Source organism: Cyanistes caeruleus, chromosome 4 (genome assembly GCF_971803275.1).
Source record: "Cyanistes caeruleus chromosome 4, bCyaCae1.hap1.1, whole genome shotgun sequence".
In the NCBI taxonomy this organism is placed as follows: Eukaryota; Metazoa; Chordata; class Aves; order Passeriformes; family Paridae; genus Cyanistes; species Cyanistes caeruleus.
Window position 1 is genome coordinate 6026610 of NC_141704.1, and position 23809 is coordinate 6050418.

Consider the following 23809-nt stretch of genomic DNA (forward strand, 5'->3'; position numbering starts at 1 on the left):
GAGCATTGTAGTGTCCACGCTGCAGCAGCGTTTGCTCGTCAGATGCCTGGAGAAGTCGGGCTGTTTTCTGCTGTTGTTTCTCAGGCATCCCATTTGTTGCCATTAAACGCCGAGCAGCATGGAGTGGCAGGTTTTATTCAGTCTGTTCAAGCATCTGGCAGGATAGCCATGAAGTTGTTGCCGATGTCCTTAAGGGACTGTAGGGATCTGCATGATTCATTCAGAATTTTTTTCAAGGTACAAAGAAGAAATGCCTTACGCTGTAGTAAATACTGTTCCAAGTAGAGCACAACCAGCTTAGCAGAGCGTGGGAGATTTGCTGCTCTGGAGGCACTGACTGGCAGCATGAGCTCCTCTGCCTGTGGGCAAGAATGCACTAACCTGTGTGGAGTTAAACTGGGCTGTATTTCATGCTGTTGAGGACTGGCAGAACCATGTCCACAAACCAATTCACCTTTTAAGTTGTCCTGACTAGGAGGGGAGAAGGTTATAAGCCAGGCTCTGAGTTATCTGGATGTCAGAAAATCTAGTTGTGGTTCAAGCTGCTGTTGAGTTTGTTGGTGATGAAACTAAGATTATAGGCCTGAAGAGGAAGGTTATATTTTTTTAATTTTCTTTCAGTAGAAAACATACTTTTTCTTTTCCAGCTGGGACACTTGTTTGTCTTTGGCAATAATACATTTTCTTCAGTAAAATGGAAGAAGGAAGTTCGTTGCCTCTTTGCCTTTCAGCAGGGGGACAGCTACCAGTCCTAAAGCACAGATTAGCCCTGTCCTATTACACAGGCATCTTCCCCTCCAATATTCCAGGTACTTTTTCTACGTACTGACCCCAAAGGATTTTACATTGGGAGGCCTCTTCAATGCAGTTTCTGTAACATGCCTGCAGCACCTCTGGAAAATCCATAGGCTGGGCTACAGCATTTCCTTGGGGAAGCATGGACAATTGCCTTTTCTGTTCCTCACTGTTGACTTATCTTTTTGAATGACCTCTTTGGCAGATTCCTTCAAAATCAGCTGTCCACAAGCAGATGTCCATGTCCCCCTCACACCACAGCAAAGCTCTTGTTGTGGGGTTTGTTGTATTTAAGAAGATATGAGCCAAATGTGTCCTGAGAAAAATTTTATCCGTAAGCATTTTCAGATGTGTCAATCTTTGAGCTTAGAAGTCTCTATTTTTGTCAAGGTCCAATGACCTGCCTGAAACATCTGCACGTTTCCCATTAAGCTACTGTTTCTTCCGGCCCTCATTCACAGAAACACTTTTCTCTCCTGAGCTATTACTTCCCAAAAATGATCAGTTAAAGGGTGTTTCACAGCATATTCATCTTTCAAGTGCAGCTCTTTCAAGTAGTGCCAAGAATGATAAACCAATAGATTTCAAATTTCTCCTTATCGGAATGAACCCACAGAGCTGAAATCTAAAATGAAACTCTTCGGGCCCATGGAAAAGGACATAGCAATTGCAAAGTTGTGATTACAGCTTGATATTTTCCCCTCTGAATCCTCACTCCTGGTTAAAAAGCCTTATATTAAAAAGCTAATAAACCGAAAGAAGAAACAATAGAAGATAGACTTGGAGCTGGCTGACAGGATAGAAAGATATTGCAGTATTGTCTCAAAATCACACTATTAAATGTCACAAACTTGGATTTTTTTTCTCATTTTCATTTGGGGCAAAATAATTCAAATTTTCATAATTTTCCAGTGAAACAGAAGGTTTAGAAACACTTACAGGAAACACAAACCTTAACAGGCTATGCCTGTCTCTAGCACGCATCCCTGCAAACAGTGTTCCGCTTACTGAAATAATTACTAAACCATCTCCATCATAAAGTGTGAAATTTTAAAGAACCTGTTGGCAGCATGAAAAATGTTCCTCTCAGCTGTGTTAAGTCTGCATTACCTGGTGCCCATGTTTTGCTGTGCCTGCAAGTGATTTTGTGTATTAGGGATAGACTTGCTGTGTTCCAGCTGGGAATACATGGTCACCTTTGCTTGTTACCAGGGTAATGGTTGTCACTGGCCTGGCTGCAGAGCCAGGGGGAGCATTCCCAATGCCAAGCACAGCTTGAGCCAAGCAAGGGGCAGTGGAGGGGCCCTTTCTGGATTCAGCCCTTCCTTCCAAAGTGGTCCACTCCACATGGTTACTTCCAATGTTTTCTGTGTGCTGCTGTGCACACCTTCTCCCCATGTCCTTTGCCATTACAGAGATGGGGCAGGGTTGAACACAAGCAGGAATGTCAGGTGGGCTGGGATGTTTCACCTTGGCCAACATTAGGGAGTTGATACAAACATCATCTTTGCTCACTGCCTGAAGCACAGATTATTTTATGTGTGTCAGGCTCCAAGGGAGCACCAAGGCTCATGAGCCAGGGTTTCTTTTATTTACTGATTGGTTTTGACATTTCTCTGGAGTTGTAACAAATCTCTGACTGTGATTAAGAGAACAGGATTGTTTTCTGATTCATCAGTAAGACCTGCATCATCCTGTTTCATGCGAAGCAGGTTTTTATTTCAGGAGCCACTTCTGCCCCCCAGCCAGAATTGCCCAGAATGTTTTCCCTCTCCCCAAAGCAGTTGGGTCACCAAACACCCCATCTGCAGCAAACATCTCATCTGCCAAGGAGCAGACTTCATTGCCATGTGGAATTACAGGCAAACCCTAGTCCTTGTGTTTTGTCCCCTGCCTGTGACATTATAGCTCTTCCCTGAGGATCTGCCTGTGAGCCCTGGCCTCACCCTGGGACTGGTGTTGAGCTGCCTGGGTTCTGTGTGCTGCAGAAAAAGCTACTTTACATGTTTGCAATGGATAAAGTGACAGCAACCCATGTTTGGTCCCACACATCACCTGGCTGGATCATACTGTCAAAAGGAAACCACAGGATTAAGGCAACTAAAACTACCTGCTCTACTGAAAATTTGGCAGCTGCAGGGAGAGCAGAGCCTCCCTTAATGCTGTCAGCCATCAGCAGCCTCCACTATCCCAGCAGTGGTGAATTCACCTGTAGCTTGTTTTTCATTCTTGAAACTGAGATGAGTGTTCCACCTGCAGTCCTGCCTGGTTTCAAGGAAAGGAGGGAACCAACCTTAGCTCTTTTGTATAAAGCCCTTTAAATAAGGTCCTGCTTTAGCCTGATTTTCTGTTTGGAACGTAACAATGAATTCCTGCTGCTTGGCTTTGCCATGTTGCTTATATTCAAAGTATAATGGGGAGCCTTCAGAAAAATATAACCTTATTTACAATGTACAAAGCCAATTGGATTTTGGTTAACAATTTCTAAGTGATTACAGCTCACTAACAATACAGGTGTGCTATAGATGCAATGCACAGGGGGGGATTTTTTATTTTAAACCATACAAGCTTTCTTTTATTCATGTCATTCAGGCGCCTCAGGATAATTCACATTTCCAGCTTTCATAATGTGTTGTTCAACCACTGTTTTTTCTCCCTCCCTATTGTACTCTCACAAATCATACTCACTAATTTCTGAAAGCTTTTCATTTCTCTCTATAGGTTGTTGTTTCGTAACATTTTATACAAGAAAAGCTGCTCTTGAGGCACAGAATGCACTGCACAATATTAAAACTTTACCTGGGGTGAGTACATTTACTTTTTGATCCTAATTATTTTATTGAAAGAAAAATAGCCCTTTTTCTCTCAATGCTGCTTGGTGCCTCAAATGACCTTGACCTCTGCAAGGAGGGTGGATAAGCTGATGGCATGTCCTGTGTTGGTGCCAGTCCTGTAGCAATGGCATCATGTCCAAAGGCAGTTACTGTACTCTAGAAAGTCACTTGGCTGGAAAAGGTACTGATTCCTGCTGACTAGAGACAGTGTCCAGAGTGCAATGTGGATCCCTTTTTAAATTTATTTAAGGGGGAGGGAGGAGAGAAAACATATGGCAGAAAAACACTTCACCACTGGGGCTTCATGCTTGAAAAGGGAAAGAAGAGGAAAAGACTTAGCAAGGAAAAGACAAAGCCAAACTTTGTTAAATGCAGCCTTTATCCACATGGTTTGTAAACAACCTGCATATCTCACGGTGTTGTGGAGTGTGGTACCCCATAGCTGCTTGCACAGAGTCATCCTGTCTCCTGGTATCACCTCTCCTCACCACCTGCTCCCACTGGCACCAGTGTTCCAAATAGTTGTGGTTGTGCTGTACAAACTGTACCTTGCATTTTCCTCTGGTATTTTATATTTAAATTACAGGGCTAGAGAGAAGTATATCACTGGTAATTGCATGTCTTAACTCTGAAATCTTCTTGTACCACCATTTTCATTTCTTCTGCTGAATACTTTGAGGATGGAAGAGAAAAAATATAAAGGATGGAGATATATCCCTCTTGATTCAGGAGAAGTGTTCAAGTATATGTTTGTAGTGTATGGTTACAGACATGAAAATAAATAAATACACTGTGTAAATAAATAGAACATTGCCTGGACTGACAGTTATATAGCCAATATCTCCCTTAGTTCCTATGTGTTGTGTGTAAAATTGGACACTCTGTGTTTGAAAAATTATATCTGTCCAGTTCACTTTGTGCAAGTGATTTTCTATTGGGAAAGCCATCTCATGCATCATGGAAATGACCAGTGTACAGAGGTGCTGTCATGGGACAGTTACCCCTGAGCCCTGCCAAAGGTAAAATGGGAGTCCTCCATCATTTGGAATGAAAATGCTTCATGGCATTGAATGGTGGTAGGAAAACTGCAAAGGTAGGCCAGCCACAGGAAAACAGGAGAGGGAAGTTGTGGCACTTCAAATTATGTTTTCCAGCAACTGGTCCTTGCAAGGGACAGTATCAAGATTTTACAAACCTCCCAGTGGGAGTCTTGGCACTTGAGGGTGTAGAGGACGGATGTGCCATCCTCAAGAGAGAAAGGAAGTCTCTGAGGGACAATTCCCTTTGAGTCCTCTTTGGAGCTCAGGCTGAATTTCAGCACCCTCTGGCTCTGCAACCCCAGTTGTTGGTTCCCATCCCCAGTGCCAGAAAATGCTGAGCCCTTGGATGAGAGCTCTCTAACCCCATTCAATGTTGCACCTAAACCAACTCACTGAGTAATTGCTCTCCATCATGCTTTGAGTTAAATGGCTGTGTGGACTGGCTGGGTAGGATGGAGGTATCCCAAGCTGCTGGAGCAGCACCCTGCCCAGATAGCATCCTTCAAGATCTACCACAAGATCTACCCATCACCCCCCTTAGAATTAGACAGAGTCTGTTTAGAATCATACTATCAGAGAGTCATAAGGGTTGGAAAAGACCTCCAGGATCATTGAGTACAAACTTTGACCAAAAATCACCATGTCTATTAAATCACAGCCCTAAGTGCCACATTCAGGTTGGGTTTTTTTTTAACACTTCTAAAAATGGTGACTCCACCACTTCCCTGGACAGCCTGTTCCAATGCTTGACCACCCTTTCAGTGAAGACATTCATTCTGATGTCCAGCCTGAACCTCCCCTGGTACAGCTTGAGGATATGTCTTCTCATCCTGTCCCTGATTTCCTGGGGGCAGAGCCTGACCCCCACCTAGCTACACCCTCCTGTCAGGGAGCTGAAGAGAGTGATAAGGTCACCCCAAGCCTCCTTTTCTCCAGGCTAAACAAATACAGCTCCCTCAGCTGCTTTTACTTTTCTTTGTTCTTCCCTGAGTCCCTCAAGCTGCTTGCTGTGTTTTGAGAGATCTTATCTATCCCAGTGGGTGACTTGGAGGGGCAGATTCCCTCTCTGACTTCCCCACGTACAGGTGACAAAGCTGGCTCAGCTCTGCATTGCATCTTACTTGAGCAGGGCATTATTTTCTCCCCCACTTTTGCACAGCTAATGAGCAGGCAGCAGTTAAAGATGCTAGTGTTTTGATGCTTTTAAAATAAGGTTCAAAATAAAAAAAAAATTTCTAAAGCCCTCTCTAGCTCTTTGTCATTTAAGATTTATCTTTCCAAGCTGTTTTTTCCTGTCCTGACAGGAAAAAAAACCTATGAGGTTATAAAGTTTTCTTTTAAGGATATGTGGAAATTGCATTTCCATGACTCTGAGGCCTTGGCTTTAAAAATACTCCTGATACAGCCAGAGATGTTTAGATTTTACTATGAGGTAAGTTGCTATACCTTCTTTTTTAAAGGGAAGCCTCTAACAAAGAGAAGCAACCTGAATACATTTCTACTACTTGTCTTTCAGAATGATTCAGCATATATTCTATGACAGATTCTATGTTTTGCACATGCAGTATGCTGACATTCAGCATATATATGGGGATACTGTTATGCCGCATCTGTGTATTCCCAAAATAACTTAATTTAAGCACACTTTAGAGTTGTGACCCATGTGCTGGAAATGCTTCACGTTAGCAGGGTTCTCCTATATAAATTTTAGCGATTTCTGTGGTGTTCTTCCTGCCTGCTAAGCAGCTTTTACCAAACAAGCAGGGATCAGTAGTGGATAGTTCCGTGTGTAAAATAGTCTCAGAGCAAATGGAACCAATATTCTGTCAGAGCTACAACAAGGGATGAATTTGGATCAGGTTCATTTGGGCATCAAGTGTCAGCTTGCTTCCAGTAAGCGAGGTATGGTCAGTAGGAGGTTCAGTAATAAGGTGTCTCCTGTAAACAAAAGAGTCCGTGCCTTCCCCTTTTGCTGTCATACCACCATGCATGGGATAAGGCATCCTTAAATAGCCCAGGAAGAAAATCTGAGGCAAAGGCAGGTGATTTATTAGTGTAAGGTAAGGAAACCTGGCAGAGGCAGGAGCAGGGGGCTGCAGGGATGCTGTGGCTGTTGGAACTCATCTGTGTTTTACCTGCACTCAGGTGTAACCTGCACTGCTGCAGAGGTGTGGAGGAGAATAGCTCTATGCTCATTATTGATAGAGCCTAGATTATTTCTGGGTTTAGTCTCTTCATTTCTTAAATGCAGACTTGCTCCATGTAGCTCAGTAAGCAGGTTTTGGATCAGCACCGGTGAAGCCAAAAAAGTGTGGGTTTAGTGTGAAATTTATGCCCCTTCCAAGGCTGCATGTGTAGTTTAATTTAAGTAGCTTTTTGAGCAAAGCCTGCAGTGCTATGTCTCTATCTCTGCTTTTTGCCTGGACCTCATCCTTAACAGAGACATGAAAACACCAGTGCTTGATCTGCTCCTTTGAGCTGCACCCTTTTAGTGGACATGAAGAAAATAAGACCAGACATAAATGATTAATGCAGAATCTTGGAAGAAAATATTGCAGGGTGCCTTGCTGTTTGATTACAAGCCTTGGAATTAGTCAACATTTCCATAATTCTAAACCAATATACACCTGTTTTCCCACTGTGATGTGAAGGCACAACTTAATTTAACAGAAACCCCGCTGTGCTAAATCTCTCATTAAATACCAAGCTAGTTCTGTAATTTAAAGTTGCAGCACTACTATTTTAACTGAATTGCCTTTGTATTATAAAATTAATAAGAAGTTAATGATGCACTTTGCTGTATTCTCTCAGATTTATTTTTTTTTTCACAGCAACAACAACAAAAAAAGAAAGATAAAGAAGAAAAACATGTCACCAGCTGACATCTCAAGGCTTTTCTGGTTTTAATCATTTTCCTTGAGGATAGAAATTCATTTAAAAGATTTTTTAAAACAAATTTTAAAAACTTTCTGCACAAGTAGGATCAAACATCATCTTTTTATTCATGATTAATATAATCTCTCTGTTAGTCATAATATTCCTTGTCATATATTGGAGCTTTTATCTTTCCTGAAATATGTATTTAGATATCACTTGTTATGTACGATTGCTACTAGGCAGAGAAGCAGATATGCAGTGTTTGAGAAATACAGACATATTGTTATGATATATGATACAGATCAACGGAACAGGGACGGTTCTCTTCTGTTTACTTGGTGCTGGCATCACAAGTAGCTTTTATGTCTTGCAAATGAACAGCATGAATTTTCAGATGTGTCTTTTCAAACATAGCATGAGAGCAGGTTGCTGATACCCTCACAGCTCATAGGGATGTGGTTTATATTATTCAGCTTAGAGACAGGTTTTCTTGGAGTGTTCATTTGGATTTTGTTTTAAAAGGCAGAAGGGAGAAAAGGGAAAACCTCAATTTGAATGTAATAATGATCTTAGAAATGGGCTTCTTTGGGATGAGATGTAGAACTGAGGCCTTAACTAGTCTCATCTTCATTAAGAATCTCATGGCTTCGTTAGAGGTGTTTAACTTCTATTCCCTAAACAGAGTAATCCAATAAATTCCACCCATCTGAATTTATTCTGTACCTTCAGTTAGATGTAATAATCTTGGTTCCCCCATGCTCTAATTTGCTGCTTAGTGAAAATTGGCTTTTGTATAGAGGGCAAACCTCAAAGAGCTGTATTCAGGAACTGCTTTAACTGCCTTCATGGCACTGACATTTGTTCTTTGTTTTCAATTTAACATACTTTATTTTTAAAACAGAATGTTCTCTGTTTTGCTGACAAGTGAACCTGGCAGGATTTCCTGGCAAGGGTTAAGTGCAGATAGGTAACACAAGAGCACTATATATTGTTTGGATCTTGGAGCCAAATAGCTGAATAAATGCACCTTTAATGTCATGCAGATGCAATTTGAAGTCAGGAAGCAATGGGCATCCATTTGTAAAATCTACACCTAGACCTCTTTGGAGTCTTTGTTCTGTGTTTGAACTTAGACTTATTGGACATGGTAAGGGTTATTTTTTGTCTTTATGTACATTTTTTTTATATATCCTCCTATCTAACTTTATCACAAGAATAATTAACAGCCCACACTGCACCCCCATGCTTTTAACAGAATCATGGTTTACATGGTTCTTATTTCAAGTGGGATATACATATTCCAAGTAGCAGCTAACTTTTTGTATTGAAGTTCTGGCATGAAATTAGGACATTAGCTGTATGAATTGATTTGATTAAGGGTTTAACAAGGAAGAAATACCATTTTGAGAAAGCTCTTAGTATTTTAACAGCAAAGTGGAGTTTGTAGGAACTGTTTTTCTAAAATATTCATGGCTTCCTTTTTTGCCAGATGTTGTCAAGGAAAACATTTTTAATTTTTGCATTGTAAAAATCACTACTGATTTTATTAAACATTTTTTACATCACAGGAAAGCAGGACTGGCTTAAAGAGTACTTTGCACACACGTTGTGTACTGGCTGTAAGGAAACCTCAAAGTCCACTTAGGGGTGTTGAATATGAAAAATAATAATCAGAATAATCTGGTCCAAAATGCAGGCACCCATGACGACATACTGTGAAACCTCATTCACTTGCTGAGAATTCACTTGCTTCCAACAAGAAGCCAAAAAACCCCAAATATATTTCTGGTTTTCGCTTTACATCATGAACTCCTTTCTAATGACTATCCTGACACTCCTTTCTGGAGTAGTTCAGTGATATCCAGTTCCCTTCTCTGTTTTAAGCCTTATGGTTTGTCAGTACTGTATGAACATTATGTAAAAATTACCTGTAATAAAAAGGTAATCATCCACTATGATTTGAATAATAGCCTGAATATGATATATCAGTGACTCTGAGAGATTTTGACAAACAGAAAGGGAATTCAAAGAGCAATTAACTTAGTTAAGGTTTTGCAGTGATTGATTTATGATGACAAATTAAACTAATTCAGTACCCATATAGTATGGCCAAATGCTGTTTAATGAAGGATCCAAAGAGTATAGAACTGCTTAAGTGATAAAAATAACCAGATGGGAAAGAGGAGAATTCCCAGGGAGCATCTTTTCCAAGGAAGTGAACTATAAGACATTGAATTATGTTGAGAAAGTTAATCTGGCCCATTCCTTCCTTTAAAATACTGTGCAAAGGAACACACTTGATACACTTTGCCCAGCCCAGAAGACATGTGGGTAGTTGTTTCTATTCAAAAATACCACTTCTACCCCTGCTTCTCAAAAAATAATGTTGCCCTGACTGCCACTTCAGTGGAAATGTGTATTTGTACTAAGTTCAGATACCTTAGCAGAAAAGTTGTGTTTACACCTACCATTTCTGTGAAACACAGAATGGATCACCAGCTCCAGATTTATGAAATGGAAAAAAGTGACTTAGGAACCCAGTGAAATCTCTGTAAGTACCTGAACTTGCAGCTTAATGGGAGAATGGTGAGTGTTGTGCAGACGTAGGGAGAGGGAAATTTTCACCAAGTGAAAATAGCTTCTCTAAACTGAGCAAAACATTTAGTTCATAATTATATTTTCCCTTTTTCTCATTGAGGGCTAGAAGGTCAAATTTGCCTTCACCAAATTCACAACCTCATCATTAGGATAACTTTCTGGCATGCAAGGAGAATGCAGTTCATATCCTCTCTGCCTTGTTTATTGAAAGGATTTAGCTTGGATTGACCTAACAGAGCCTTCACCATTGGACTTAGTTAAGATTAGGATCACCATTTCTCCTCTTGAAGCTGTTCCAGCTGTTTGAAAGTATTAGGTTCTGATGGGAGGGAGAGAAAGCAAGGAACAGCAGTTGGTTGCCTGGTACTGAGGGCTGTGACTCAGGTACTGTGATATCTGGATATGAGTTCATGCTGTAGTAAGAATTTTGTTCAAACATTTTGAAGAGACTCTCCAGGAACAGAGTAGTGCAGGAAGATGCTGTGCTGAGGCACTGAGACAAGGTGGCTAAACCTTGACCTGCCTTACCTGGGATGGCAGGGAGTGATGACCTCTGGTATGTCAGGAGGGTGCACAGCTGCACAGGGCATGGGCCTCAGTGAGCTGGTTTAGATCCTAAACATCCATATCAGGTTGTTTCTTTTCCTGCTGGAAAACAGGAGCACATTGGCCCAGCTGCAAAAGCAGTTAGATGCACACTAGCTTTTTTTTAGAGAACTCTTGGAGTAGTTCAGGTTTTGGGTTTTTTTTCACTGTTTTGCAGTCTAATAATATTGGGATGGAAAGTAAGCAATGCATAATAATGGCTTGACTTCAGAAAAATTCACTAATGTGAAGCTCATCCCCTAAAGGCCAAACCGTTCTGGCGTGTGACACTGGGATTTACCTCTGGTTTCCATAACTTTGACCAGCTGAGGTCACCACTCTGTAAAATTCCTCCAGACCTTTTTGTCCAACTTAGAACATCTTATTCGGTGAGGGTGGAGGATCAGTTCACAGGATATCACTTTTAAGCTGAGTACCCAAAAATCACTGACTTGGAGAACCTTTTGCTGTGCACTTCAGAATCAAAATCTCTGAAGAAAATCAAGAGGCCATCACTGGAGTACTCCAGGGTATTGCAAAGCTCACCAAGATGTAGGTGGGATGCTTAGCTAAGGACAATAGCCCAGGCACTCTCTTAAACAGCTATTTATCCTCCTGCTGGTGTTAGCTGTTTTCTGCTATCTGGAACAGAAAGTACAGGTGCTTCAGTCAGCCTCATTAACAGCACGACACGAGCTATTAAAATTGTCTTCGTAATGAAAAGCTGGTTCAGGGAGCCTTCCTAGCTGTCTGACTACTCCTACAATAGGAAATTAGAAAGGAAAATCATGAAAAGAGTTGCAGGCATCAGGAAGCAACATCATTAGAGGTGCCCTTGGATGCCATTTACCTGCCTTGATAGCAGTGTTAGACACCTGTGGATCTGAGCTATGTTATGACTAAGGAGCCAGGCCTCATGGCATGTTTGTATTAGAGAGAATGTTTGTTCAACATCTTCCTGCAGTTGTGTCCAACCCTGTGAGTTGGGCTGCTTCCTTCAAACACCTCTGCTCTGTGGTCCATTGCTGTTGAAGGGATGCAGTGCTGGCTGTGTGTTTGCACTTCTGTGGTGGTGCAGGAAGCTCAGGTAGCCCCAGCCAGTTTCCCCCATCGCAGTCAGGTAATGAATCCCACTGGGCAGGTGCACTGTACTGCTGAATGGGACAGTGTACATGATAAGAGAGAAAACAGAAGTTCTGTCTTCTCTGTGGTGCTCAAAAACCCCATAACACTACAAAAAACAGGTGAAACTGGGTGGTCTGATTGAGTCTCCTGCTCTAATAATACACTTTGTACAATCCTATTCTGCCTAATTAAAAACACTCTTCCCAGATTCAGAGACATAATTTATTTTTTGCTCATTCTCTGGAAGAAATTGTCATCTTCATCAGCTTAGTTGGAAGAGCCACTTTTTTTGTCTGCTCTTGCCCTGTGCTGTGCAGAGAAGTCCTTTCTCCTCTGGCCAGCAGGGCCACTGGGGCTGCCAGGAGTACATGGGGAATCATTTGGGTGCAAGCACCAGTCTTGGTACAGACATGTTCATCTGATTGTCTTGGTAGACATTCAAATCCTTTAGAGATGCTCAAATGGACCATGAATTCCCACCCTGGAAACACACGGAGGACATGTAGTTGCAGAGCTTGTTTTAGGCTGTCAGTGTGTGGAGTGGTCAGCACCCCCTAAAGCAGAGAGCAACTATTATTGACAAGACACAGGGGAATGGGTTTAAACTGAAAGAGAGTAAGTTTAGATTAGACATTAGGAGGAAATTCTTTACTGTGAGGGTACAGAGGCTTGGACAGACCTGGTCTAGTGGAAGGTGTCCCTGCCCATGGCAGGAGATGGAAGCTTGAATGATCCTTAAGGTCTCCTCCAACCCAAACCTTTCTATGATTCAATGATTCTTTGATTTTATGATTCTACAATTGAAGTGTCAAATACCTTTTAACAGGAAAAGCACTAACAGAGGGAGAAAGCTACTATTTGTCTCACTTTTGGAATGGTCTATCTTTTCTCCTTCAGCTGAGCTGAAATCAGTAATGGCTTTGCTACCAGAGGGTAGTCTGACTATCTACAGGAGCAGAGAGAAACAGTCATTAAAAAAGATGCCATCATAACTCCATTTATTAACAAAAAGTCTGTATCTATTGCCTTGTGCCAGGGAAGTTAAAAAAGTAAAAACTGCAAAAAGAAAAAAAAAATCACATTGAGCTAAACAGAGTCTTAAGCAGTGGTAAACAAAATGTAGCTTCCTTTGTGGTTGATTTTTATCCAGCTGCAGCCAAATATCAAAGCGATATCAAAGGAAAGCTACCCATTAATTAATTCAGACTGACTTCACAAAGCAAGCTGGAGCTTTTGCTGATATCTGATTCTGACAACTTCCTAATCTTCACAAGTTGTCATTAAGAGTGGCATTAAAGCAGTCTGCAGTCAATCCCAGCTCTCGCCCCATTGTAACTCGGAGATGGTCTATCTGCCATCGAGGGGGTAGGGATATGCAAGAAGGGCTTAAAATAAGGAACTTTGCTTCTTTGCAAATGGAATTTACAATGTGTCAGGGAATCACATTAATACACTGCCTCAATCATTCATCCCAGAAATGCTCACCCATTCCCACTTGCGGCCATTACAAGTTGTAGTGAGTGGAAATTTTCTCATCTGAAGGAGAAATACAGGGAAAAAGCAGAGAAAGAAACTAAAAGAGAAGCTTGTGACTGAAAGGAGTAATTAGAAGTCTGTAATGATCTCTAAGAAAGTATGAATAGAGGCTTATCACTGATTTCAAGATAGAGAACATAGGATTGTGGGTTGAAGAAAGTAAGATTGTGGAAAATAAGACACTAATCAGAGGATAAGATTAAACTAAGAACTTTGAACAACCTGGTCTAGTGGAAGGTGCCTCTGTCTGTGGCAGGGGTGTTGGAACGAGATATGCCTTAAGGTCTCTTCCAACCCAAACCATTCTATGATCCTATGAACTGAAAATCTGGTACCTCCACAAGTGAAGCTCCTAATTCCACCATGAAAACACAACACTCAGTGTTCCTTACTGCTGCCAGGATCACTCAGAGAGATTGCAGCCTCCTGCAGAGATGTGAGAGATATGACACCTTTGTATTTCCATTCAGCTGTGAATGGCTCAAATAATTGAAGGGAGTTTGTTTTCTAGACCATCACTTGAGCAAGTACCCACCAGACAGCAACTAATACTATTCTGTGACAAATTTCTGACAATACCTTAGAGGGAAATGTGCTGTGTTACTATAAAGTATATTCATTTTAAATATTGCAGAGAATACAGAGAAGGATTAGTGCTGTTATGGGAGCACCTCACCCAGTATCCAGAGTAGCATCCATGAAGATGGTGCATTTATTTCCTCCACAGCCAAATACTGCCCAAATGCCAGTGACAAATGGGAATTGTTTTTGGCTGTACACAGAACCAAGGATTTACCATCATAAGAGGTGAAATATAGCTTAGATGAAGTATCAGGAAAAAAATACCCAGTATCTGTTCAATTAGAATAATCTTCTAAAGGATACAAAGTTAAATCCCAGTCCTTATGGGCATTTGGGGTCAGAAAGTATTAGAAAATAAGGGATAGGCAGTAATCCTGTATTGGCATTAAGTCATTCGAGATGAGCTGCTGGATTTTTTCATCTCTCATTTCTCCGATTGCTAAGAAGTGAAAGAAATTGCTATGCTGGGTAAATATAGAATCCTCCTATTTGTACAAAAATATATGATTAACCAAAAAGAAAGATCTTGCTAAGTAAGAGCTACAGTCAGTCTAAGTGCTGTGCTTATATGCTTGTGTCTGGAGGGCTCTGAGGGTTACTCAGGCAGGCGTGTCCCTTGCCTCTTGTGACCCTGTTCATTTTGCAAAGAATGACATGGATTTATCCCAGTTTAAAAGTGGCCTGATAGCTGACAGCCCTCATTGTCTACTACTTATCTTCCTCCCTGTTGACATGAGAGCCAAAAATAGAGGGTGTGATGTGGGGAAAATTTCTTTACTGCACCCTTTCCTCTTTCCATGTGCTTTCCTTGCCCTTTGCTATAGCTTCACTGACACTGCAACATCCCTCAGGCTGCATTAGCCTCTCTCAGAAAAGGTAGCATATGCCGAAGAAACAGGAGTTCAAGACTTCCCAGTAGCTCTAAATGCTACCTTTGGAGAAGGTAGAATGAATGATGCAAGAGTTTTTAGCTCAGTTGGTTTTATCAGAGGACCTTCTTTATAGTTCTTTGTGGCCTCCAGCTGTTCCACCTGAAGCCATCCCTGCGAATAGATTTCCTTGACCTTTAGGCGAGTTGCACATAAAGATGTTGCTCACGGGATATGGACAGAGAAAATTTCTAATTGAGTACAGTAGCAGTAAAGAATAAGGAAAAGAAGACAAGTTTTCACATATTGATGCTTACAGTCACTAAATTGTGTTGTTGCTTTTTTTCAAGAAAATCAAGGGGCCCAGTCTCTGGACACAGGCATTAAGGTTATGCTTTGGATCAGATGCTGGTTCAGAGCTCTGCAGATGGGTGGAGGCAGGTTGATTTTGGCTTTACTCTTCCTAGCACTGTCCCTTTTACTAATGAAATCTTAATCACAGCTTGGTCCAAACACCACAGCCAGCTGGAACTGACTCATTCTTCAAAAATATATGTTTCTGCTAATATCGTCCATTAATTTTTTGTTTGTTTCACTTTCCAAAACACCTATTGACAGAAATATTCAAATGCATTAGAATTCCTGAAAAGTAGCATTATAAATATATAGTGCTTGTTTAGTTTGAATACAAACCCCTTTCCTTATCCCAAAGAAAGCATTGGCAGAGTACATTAGCTACAGAGATGCTAAAAAATTAAAGAGAATGAGTTCATATGAAGGGTGGTTAAAAATAACATGGTTGCACAATGTGACTCTTACTGGTGTTTGTAACTGTATGTATACACAACTAAGCATTCATATTTTCATGTGGACAGTGTGTGTTTTTGTGTGCTGTGGCAGTATTGTTCTGTTTTCATAGATGGATTGAATATCGAGCTATCTTTTTCATTCTCTCTCCACAGCCAGATTATTTCGCCAGTGCAGACTATTGGCATAACATTGAGAGTTTGGATGCTGATACTGGATAGTCGTGGAAAATTCCTCTAACTTCAGCTCATGGAGAGCTTAAATAGAATTTATGAGCCATATCCTCATTTGGCATAAAATATTATGGCTCTGCTAGTTCAACAATAAAACCGTACTACTTACCCTAGCTGATCTCAGTCAGGAGAGTAGGATTTTTGACATCTTCATTCAAAACTTCTTTTCTACCTGAATGCTTTGTCTGTGCCCTGAAATATTTAGAGGCATGCATGTTGACAAGTAGTTTGGGGCTCATGTCTGACCTTTGAAGAAATCTGGATTGGTCTGTGTTTGGTAACAGGGAGGAACTTGACTGCCCCTCTGCCTTCTGGGGAGGAGAGAATTGTGAATTGAGACATGTATTCTGGACTCAGAACTTCTCTGTACCTTTATGAAATGAAAAGTGAAAACAGCAGCAGCCCCACATCATCAGGGCCAACTTTATCTATATAGTGTAGCCTTTGCTCTAATTTAAAAGGTAGTATTTCAATAGATTTTATAATTTTGATGCTTTTGGGGCTTATTTTAGACTTACCTCAATCACACTTTTTAGCTATAAGATGTTCTTGCTGATCCATTGTAATGCAAATAGGAGAGCTTTCCAACAGAACTTTAGAAAAGCTTTACATAAAAAAAAAAATCCGATAGCCTAGAATTTGAATTTTTACAAAATAATAGACTCTAGTTTCTGTCAGAAGAGGAGCCCAAGAGCGTTGTTGAATCAAGGTGACCTTCCATGCTGCAGAAAGAGTCAGGCAGAAGATCCATTTAGCAAATGAACAGAAAAATCTGTGATGTGAAACTGAGGGAGTGGCTGAGACTGGTTTCTCTCTTACTGAATGAAAGCAAAAAATTAGGAAGTGTAGATGAGATAACACTGTGAAAGAAACAGAGGAGCCCCTGACTATGTTTTCTTGCCTTTCTGAAATGTTGCTGTCACTAGTCATTCCTTTTAAAGGGTTATCTCCTGAATTCCAGCTTGGCAAAGGTAGGGGATATTGATGAGCATAATCACATGGTGTTTTCCCAGAGCATAGTTCACCGAGAAGAACAAACAAGCACAGCGTAAGTATTAAAATAAAACTTGTGCAAAACAAGCATTTTATATCCTGGTCACTTTGGCCTCTCTCAGAACTGAGCTTGTGTTTTGCATTAAAAAAGTCATTGCATGTTTTTAAAAACCTATGATTTAAACTAAATTTCTTCACAGATATTGATATCCAGAAACAAATGTTATTTTCTTTTTGGTTGGGACTGGGTTTTTGGGGAAGAAGAAGGACAGGGTAGAAGATTGCTTTGTTTTCTTAACAAATTTCTAAAAGATATCCTAGAAATTGATGTGGAATTTATGTAAAAGGAGGGGTTTCCTGTGGACCAAGCTTGAGCATTAACACCCTAAAAAGGTGACCACAGACTGAGCTACTTGAATATTTTCATCTGGTAGCATGAAAAGTCTTTTTTAAAATGGGAATTTCTTCTCGAGTTTTCACAGATTCTGAGAAGGGAAAAATTCCCTGAATATGCCCCCAGGAGTCAGTGCTCCCTAAGTGGGGGATCTGGGAGAAATGTGAAATCTGCCTTTGCAGACCACTCAAGAAAGAACAAGTCTCTGCTGCCTTCCCTTTTTGAGATGGATGAGGGACTTCTCTGTCATTCCCATGGGAAGGCTTTATGTAGAAGATGACTTAATAGGTAGCATGTTTTGGCTTTGCTCTGGTTCTGTTTTCCAAATACTAATATAGGAGGAGGGGGTGTTCTTAGTTTTGAAGGGAAAGTCTCAATCTCCTTTAAAGTCTCAGTCTCCTGTTGACTTCTGGAAAAAAACGCCCATCTGGGGAGATGGAAGAAAGTACATCTTCAGAACACTTGAGTCATGTCCAGTGGGACACTGACTGGAAGGCTTGTGTCATGCTGGGAATTGAGTCCTGACATCCTAGGTCATGCTGGGCAAGTCCACCCAATGCACAGCAAGGCTTCATTAGTTATTAGCTGACATCCCAAAGCCACAACAGCTTGGCTGGCATTTGGTTCCTCCAGCAGCCCTGGATCACTGCTCCAGGTTCTTATGTCGCCTCTCAAATAGGGTATCTAGGGAGTAGTCCTGTAAAAATAACCCTGCTTGTGTGGGATATGCCTGCTAAACCATGTCTTACCTACACCTGATGATAAAATGACAAGATTTTGGATAGATTTGGCTTCAGTTGTGGACTAATTCCAGATGCATCCCATGGAGCCTGTATGCCTTTTTCCCATCTTCCTGCTGCAAAGAGATAGCAGCAGCCAGTACCTCGCAGTGGTGTTAGGGGAGGAATCAATTAGAGCATGAGGAGCTGAGCTCTGGTGCAGTGCGGACAGCTCGGCTCCCTCCCACTGGATCATCATTCCAGGCCATGCCGTGCTTCCCTGCGTGACACTGGGCAAGCTGCCGCCTCGCTGCGCTCCATTTTCCGCTCACAAACCTGGGCAGCAGTTTTTGCCCCTGGCAATCACCTTGAATGGGTGTTAAAACCCAGTCAATTAATGTCACAGAGAGACTTCAGTTATCTCCCCGCCCCACCCCACTGACATGTAAACTCCAATTGGCAAAATGTCAACAGAAGTTATTGCTGCTGCCGATGAGATGGATAACTCTTGCTGTTAAAATAATATCTGATGTTTTGCTCAGATGTCTAATGGGTTTGCTTTTTAAGCATGGATGATGCAGAATATCCCCAAGGCATTATTCTCAACAAGTTATAGAATCCCACTTAATGTCTATTTTTAGGATTGAATAGGTTCTGTAAAGGCTCATTTGTTTGAAGAAAAGATAGTTAATAACTTTGCTTTCCATGTGATTTTGAAGAGAAAATTTTTGGCCATACCTCCCCTTCTTTATCTTCACTTCGTTTGGCTCACCTGTGTCCTGAAGTTGTTGCCATTAGTGTGAGAGGTAAGAAATTAAGGAATTAAATAAAGGGAGGAGAACTGCTAAAAGAGCAACAGTAGCTATTTGTATACTAGGAAGTGGTCACTTCTAAGATATCCAACTTCTTAACTTCTATATGAGGGTACAACATTTAAAAGAGACTGAGTGGTACAGCCCAATTAGTAAATGTACAGGAGGAACAGCAGGATGTGGGAGTGACAGTGAAAGGGATCACTAGATGAAGACTTATTAATAATAATAATATTGTTATTATTATTATTTTAAAGTGCAGCATTGTTTTTAGTCTCCCTAACTAATGTTTAATTTAACTTAAATTTAAACCACAGAGTATAGTGGATTGCAAATGACTGAGTTGGAAAGCTTCCAAAAGCCATTGAATTTCAGTGGTTTCAGTGTTCTCCGGTAAAACAACTTGTTTTAAGCAAGCTATATGCTTGTTTCTGTGCTCTAAATAGAAAATAATGATGTTATGCATTACCGCATGAACTATATTTGGCACCCACCAGCAATATTCATTTTCTCTTGCTTCTCTCTTCCCCCTTCCTTCCCTCTCTCTCTCTCACAAAAAAAAAGCATGTATATATGTCTGACAGTAATCTAGGAGGCCAAGTAACAGATCACATTCTTATACTACTAAAATTGTATGAATTCCTAACACATCTTAAATCCCTTAAATTGGGATTTATGAAAGGATGACAGCAAACAATCTTCTAGCTGTGCCATGGCTCAGGCAGTTACAGCAACTGCTTTACATTTATTTGTGAGTCTAAGTGATAAATGCACATTTGTCCTCCTTTACCTGTGAATAAACGAAGGTGAATGACTTCATCCAATGCTGGGAATCCAAAGCTCTGCCTGTGCTGGTGAAGCACTTTCCTGCCTGGTGTGTGGGCATATTTTTGGGGGAAAAACATGGGCTGCATACTGTTCCCACTGGACAGTATGGACAGGATATCCTGTTGTGAGTGGAAGGAGGAGGATAGCTGTGTAAATGCAAGCTGTGCCACACCACTGAATTTAAGATCCAGAGAGCAGTTCTTTGCCTCTTATTCACTAGTATTTATTTGGCCTTGGAGATTATCCCCAGTTCCCAGAGAAGTTCCCTAAGCACTAGCCAGATATTGACTGCGTAATTCAAGTTAGTTTGACCCTAGAGGAGTCATTCTAAACAGTTCTTTTCGATAGGAAAATACACCTCTTTCACTTCTGGGAAACTCATATTACTTGTGAGTCACAAGGGTTTAAATAAGTAAAAACAGCTGGCAATGAAAAGATGTGAGAAATGAGTGCTCAAGAGCTCCTCTGAAAGATCCTATGGAAAAACTGGGGAGCTAAAAGCTGAAATGAGGGGTAGGGAGTGGGGTGTAGAAATATCTACACATAAATAGTCCAGAAAAACAATGGTCTCTTAAACACTGAAAATCATTTAATCCTCTGGTGCTTATGAAGTATTTTCTCTTCTTCCCCTAGTCTTCTGGTAGGTCAGTACATTCCCTCCTGACTTCCAGACTCAGTAGAGGTTCTCAGAAACCTGGTTGGTCCTATTTTTGCCTTGGACTACTGGTCTAATTAAACTGCACTCACTAATTGGATCAGGAACTTGGAGAAAGCTTTGAATTCATTTCCAGACCAGAGTTAGGCAAAGAACAATCTTTTCCCTCTGGTTTTCATGCTGGTACCTCTTAAGGTGTTTTTCTTCTGAGCCCTTAGCCTGTCTCTGCTACTCCTTTTAATATTTCCTTCCCCTTCAGTTTTCCTATTGATTCCAAAAGTCATAGAATTTATAATCCTTCACCCAAAAAGAATATTAGAGTTTAATTAAGGTCTAATGTCTCTTCTTCTCTATCCTACATTCTCTCTTGACATTTTACAGTTCTGAGATGTAGAAAATACAAAAGTCCCCTTTGGCTTCAGCAGTGATTAATGCTAGCAAGAAGCAAGTCCAAGAGTGCTAGAAATGGCAAGACACATGCAAGCTGTCATCATTTAATCCTATTGCTTTTTTGTTGGGTTTGGTTGTTACCCAAGTAACCCAAGTTCTTCAAATTTACCCTTTGCTTGGGGGGAGGTTTAGCTCCATTTTGTGTGGTGTTTCTCTGTGATGTGGTTTGTAGAAGTGACAGGAAAGGGACAAACTGAGTTGGGTCAGGGCTAGAAACTTACAGGCAGAGCAGATGACAGGGAAGGGAGGAAGGGGACAAGTCTGGAAAGGGCTAAGAGCTCTAGAAGTCTGCTGGTGGCTTTAAAGGATTATGTAAAGGTGATGACAGGAATGGTAAGGAGTAAGGAGTCATGGGTAACATTCCCCACACATAATCCTTCAACTCTGATGGTGAAAAGACACATTCTGCTTAACATTAGAGGACTTGCAGGAGGTGGTGTTTGACTGCCATACTGAGCTGGGTGAAGGTGGGGGCAGGTCTGATGTGCATTCAAAATCCCTTCTTGCCAAGTGGTTTTCCTTCCTCAAGGCATAAGGAATGACAGGAGCAAGGCATGTGCATCCACAGTGGCAGGAGTGGACAATAAAAGCTGCTAATAGATGTAGTAATCATGTTTGAAGGTGCTTTTGCAACGGAACTTAAAAAAAAAGACTTTTCAGTCTAGGTGGCCAGAGTTTCAGAGGTGCTGAGGGTATCCAAATTTCACAGACTGAACATAGGTGCAGCAAAATGAGCCCATCAGCTTCTTCATCTTCACTGAAAGGCATCTCCTGCTTTTAATCACTAAAGTCCTGTGTAAGACTAACATACTCATGTTTAATATCTTAAAGCAGCCAATACATACCATTTTGAGTGCCAACTGCCTTCTCCTACAAACCTTGCTTCACTTGCAGAAATTGCTGCTTGGAGGAAGTCTTTAGCCTACCCAGAATATCTGAATGCCCATTTCTCTTCAGAAAATTGATGGAAAGCAGGTGTCCAAAAGACTTTCCAGCAAATATATTGACAACTCTGAAATGTGACTTCAGCAGTTGCTGTTGATGCAGTGGTGGCTTGTAGTTTGCCAGTCCCATGCTGGTCCATGCCTGGAGACTGTTCTCACCCACTCACACCTGACACCTCAGGCTTAAGGTTACACCTGATCTGAAGCATCCCCTGACTAAACAAAACAAACCACGAGCTGATCGCCTTGTGCAATGTGCAACCACACAATAGTAATCACAGCTAATGACTCTGCTAAATGCTAGACTGCACACACCTCCTTGTTTGCTGTTTGTTTTGTATACAGAAGGTAACATCAACTGAATAACGAGGATGCCAAGTTACAGATGGGGTTGTGGAATCGTATTTGACAGCCGATTAGAGTAATCTGACAGAAATGATGACTTAATCACCACGACAGACTCCAAATTCCCAGATAGAATTCCACCCAGGTTAATCTAATTTCCTTGCAATATTTTTGCCAGAAATAGATTCTTAGCTGGCTTGTTTTCTCCCATGCAGATGTCACATGGCTTTGACAAGAATGTAAATAGGTACTGTTATTATTGTTGAAAAGATGGCTTTGAGGCTCTAAAGCTGGAGAGGTTGCATGCCTTTGAGATGCAATGGGTTGCTTTGCTGTGTTTTTTTCTGTGATGAGGTTATGTTTACATACAGCAAGATGTACTCAGGAGAAAGAGGGGGGACAAAGATGTAACTATTCAATTGTAATTCCAAGCTATGGAGTTGTCCTGCTGCTGCCCTGGACATAGCCAGCAGCCAGATTCTCATTAATTTCAGGGGGATTTTCAGGGTTGCATGTCTGACAATTGTTTCTTTGCCTTTTTGATTCCCATGGACTGCCTCAGCACCCCTGCTTGGGAAGCACCCAAGGAGAGGCAGTGACGTGATTGGCCCTAGGTTTTGTCACATAGACCTCTGTGACAGCACAAGCAGCAGTGATGCCCCCACTTTGCTGCCAGCACTGCCACAAGGCACTGGCAACCTTGGGCAACAGGTATTTGCCTGCTCTCAGTGTAAAACAGTGGCATGGTGTGCTTTGAGACCGATGGGCAGAGAGTGCCTGTAGGAAAGGCAGGTCATGCCCTGCTTGCTGTACAAGAGTGTTCAGTAGAACTCTGTAATATTGACGAGGAGAGGTTGATCACAGCCCATACTCCAGCCTGGGTTTGATATCCCCATGCACAGTGCTTGCCAGGGGAAGCTGCCCATGCTCAGAAGGAATTTGCCTGAGAGCTGTGTTGTTCTCTTTTACTGTGTGTGCTAAGCACAGGATGATGTTCAAGTTAATAAATTACTTGCTGAGGCTATTTTTCTTATTCTTGCATCTTTATTAATTGTAAATGTGCATTCATAAATACTGTATTTTCATAAGCAAAGCTTTCTCCAAGAAAAAAAGAAAATGTTCCCTGTTGTTCTGTGTGACAACATGACATACTGAGAAATCACTTACCTTGAGATCCATAAGTGATGTATAGCTACAATAACAGCTTTCTGATAAGACGGGAAATCCTTCATTTCAGTAGATGACATGATTCTAGTGAGTGGCATCTAATTTGAAACAGTTTTATATCATCTATAATCTTTTGGAGGGCCTGGGAAAGCACAGCTATTTTATTGTTTTATAGCCTGCAGTTATACAAGAAAGATACAAAACATACAGATTATTTTCCCTTTTCTCATTGTAGAGTGAAAGGATAGTACCTATTTAGCTTTTGTCTCTGCCCCTTTAATTTTCTTATTCACTACACACTTCTTTGAGAGTCATTCTTTTCTTTTCTTTTCTTTTTTACACCTACCTTTAAATATTTTATGGGTGGAGAGCTTATAATATGTATTGTCACGGCAGTTGTCTCTAGAGGTCAGCAATGAGTTTAATAATGAGATGCGAACCAGTGACTCTGTAAAACCCATTTCAGGTTATAAATGGCATGTTTTATTGAATCTAGTGTTAAAGGTTGTTAACGTATCAATTGGTGATGGTCAGGGTTAAACAAGCTTCAACATGAGCCCTCTCATGTTAGGAAACTGTCAGTAAGGTATTTTTCCACTTTCTTCTTCGCTGAAGCCAGGT

The 23809-nt window shown here is 41.1% G+C and overlaps 1 protein-coding gene across 26 annotated transcripts in view; it reads left to right on the plus strand.

Moving 5' to 3' along the window:
- Positions 1 to 23809, plus strand: part of CELF2 (CUGBP Elav-like family member 2) — a 451050-nt gene that overhangs the window by 346309 nt on the left and 80932 nt on the right. For all 26 annotated transcript variants that reach the window (XM_023918764.2, XM_086886453.1, XM_023918759.2 and 23 more), the window contains one exon: positions 3517 to 3599. In XM_023918764.2, coding sequence (XP_023774532.1) covers positions 3517 to 3599 — 83 coding nt within the window. The remainder of the gene's footprint in view (positions 1 to 3516; positions 3600 to 23809) is intronic.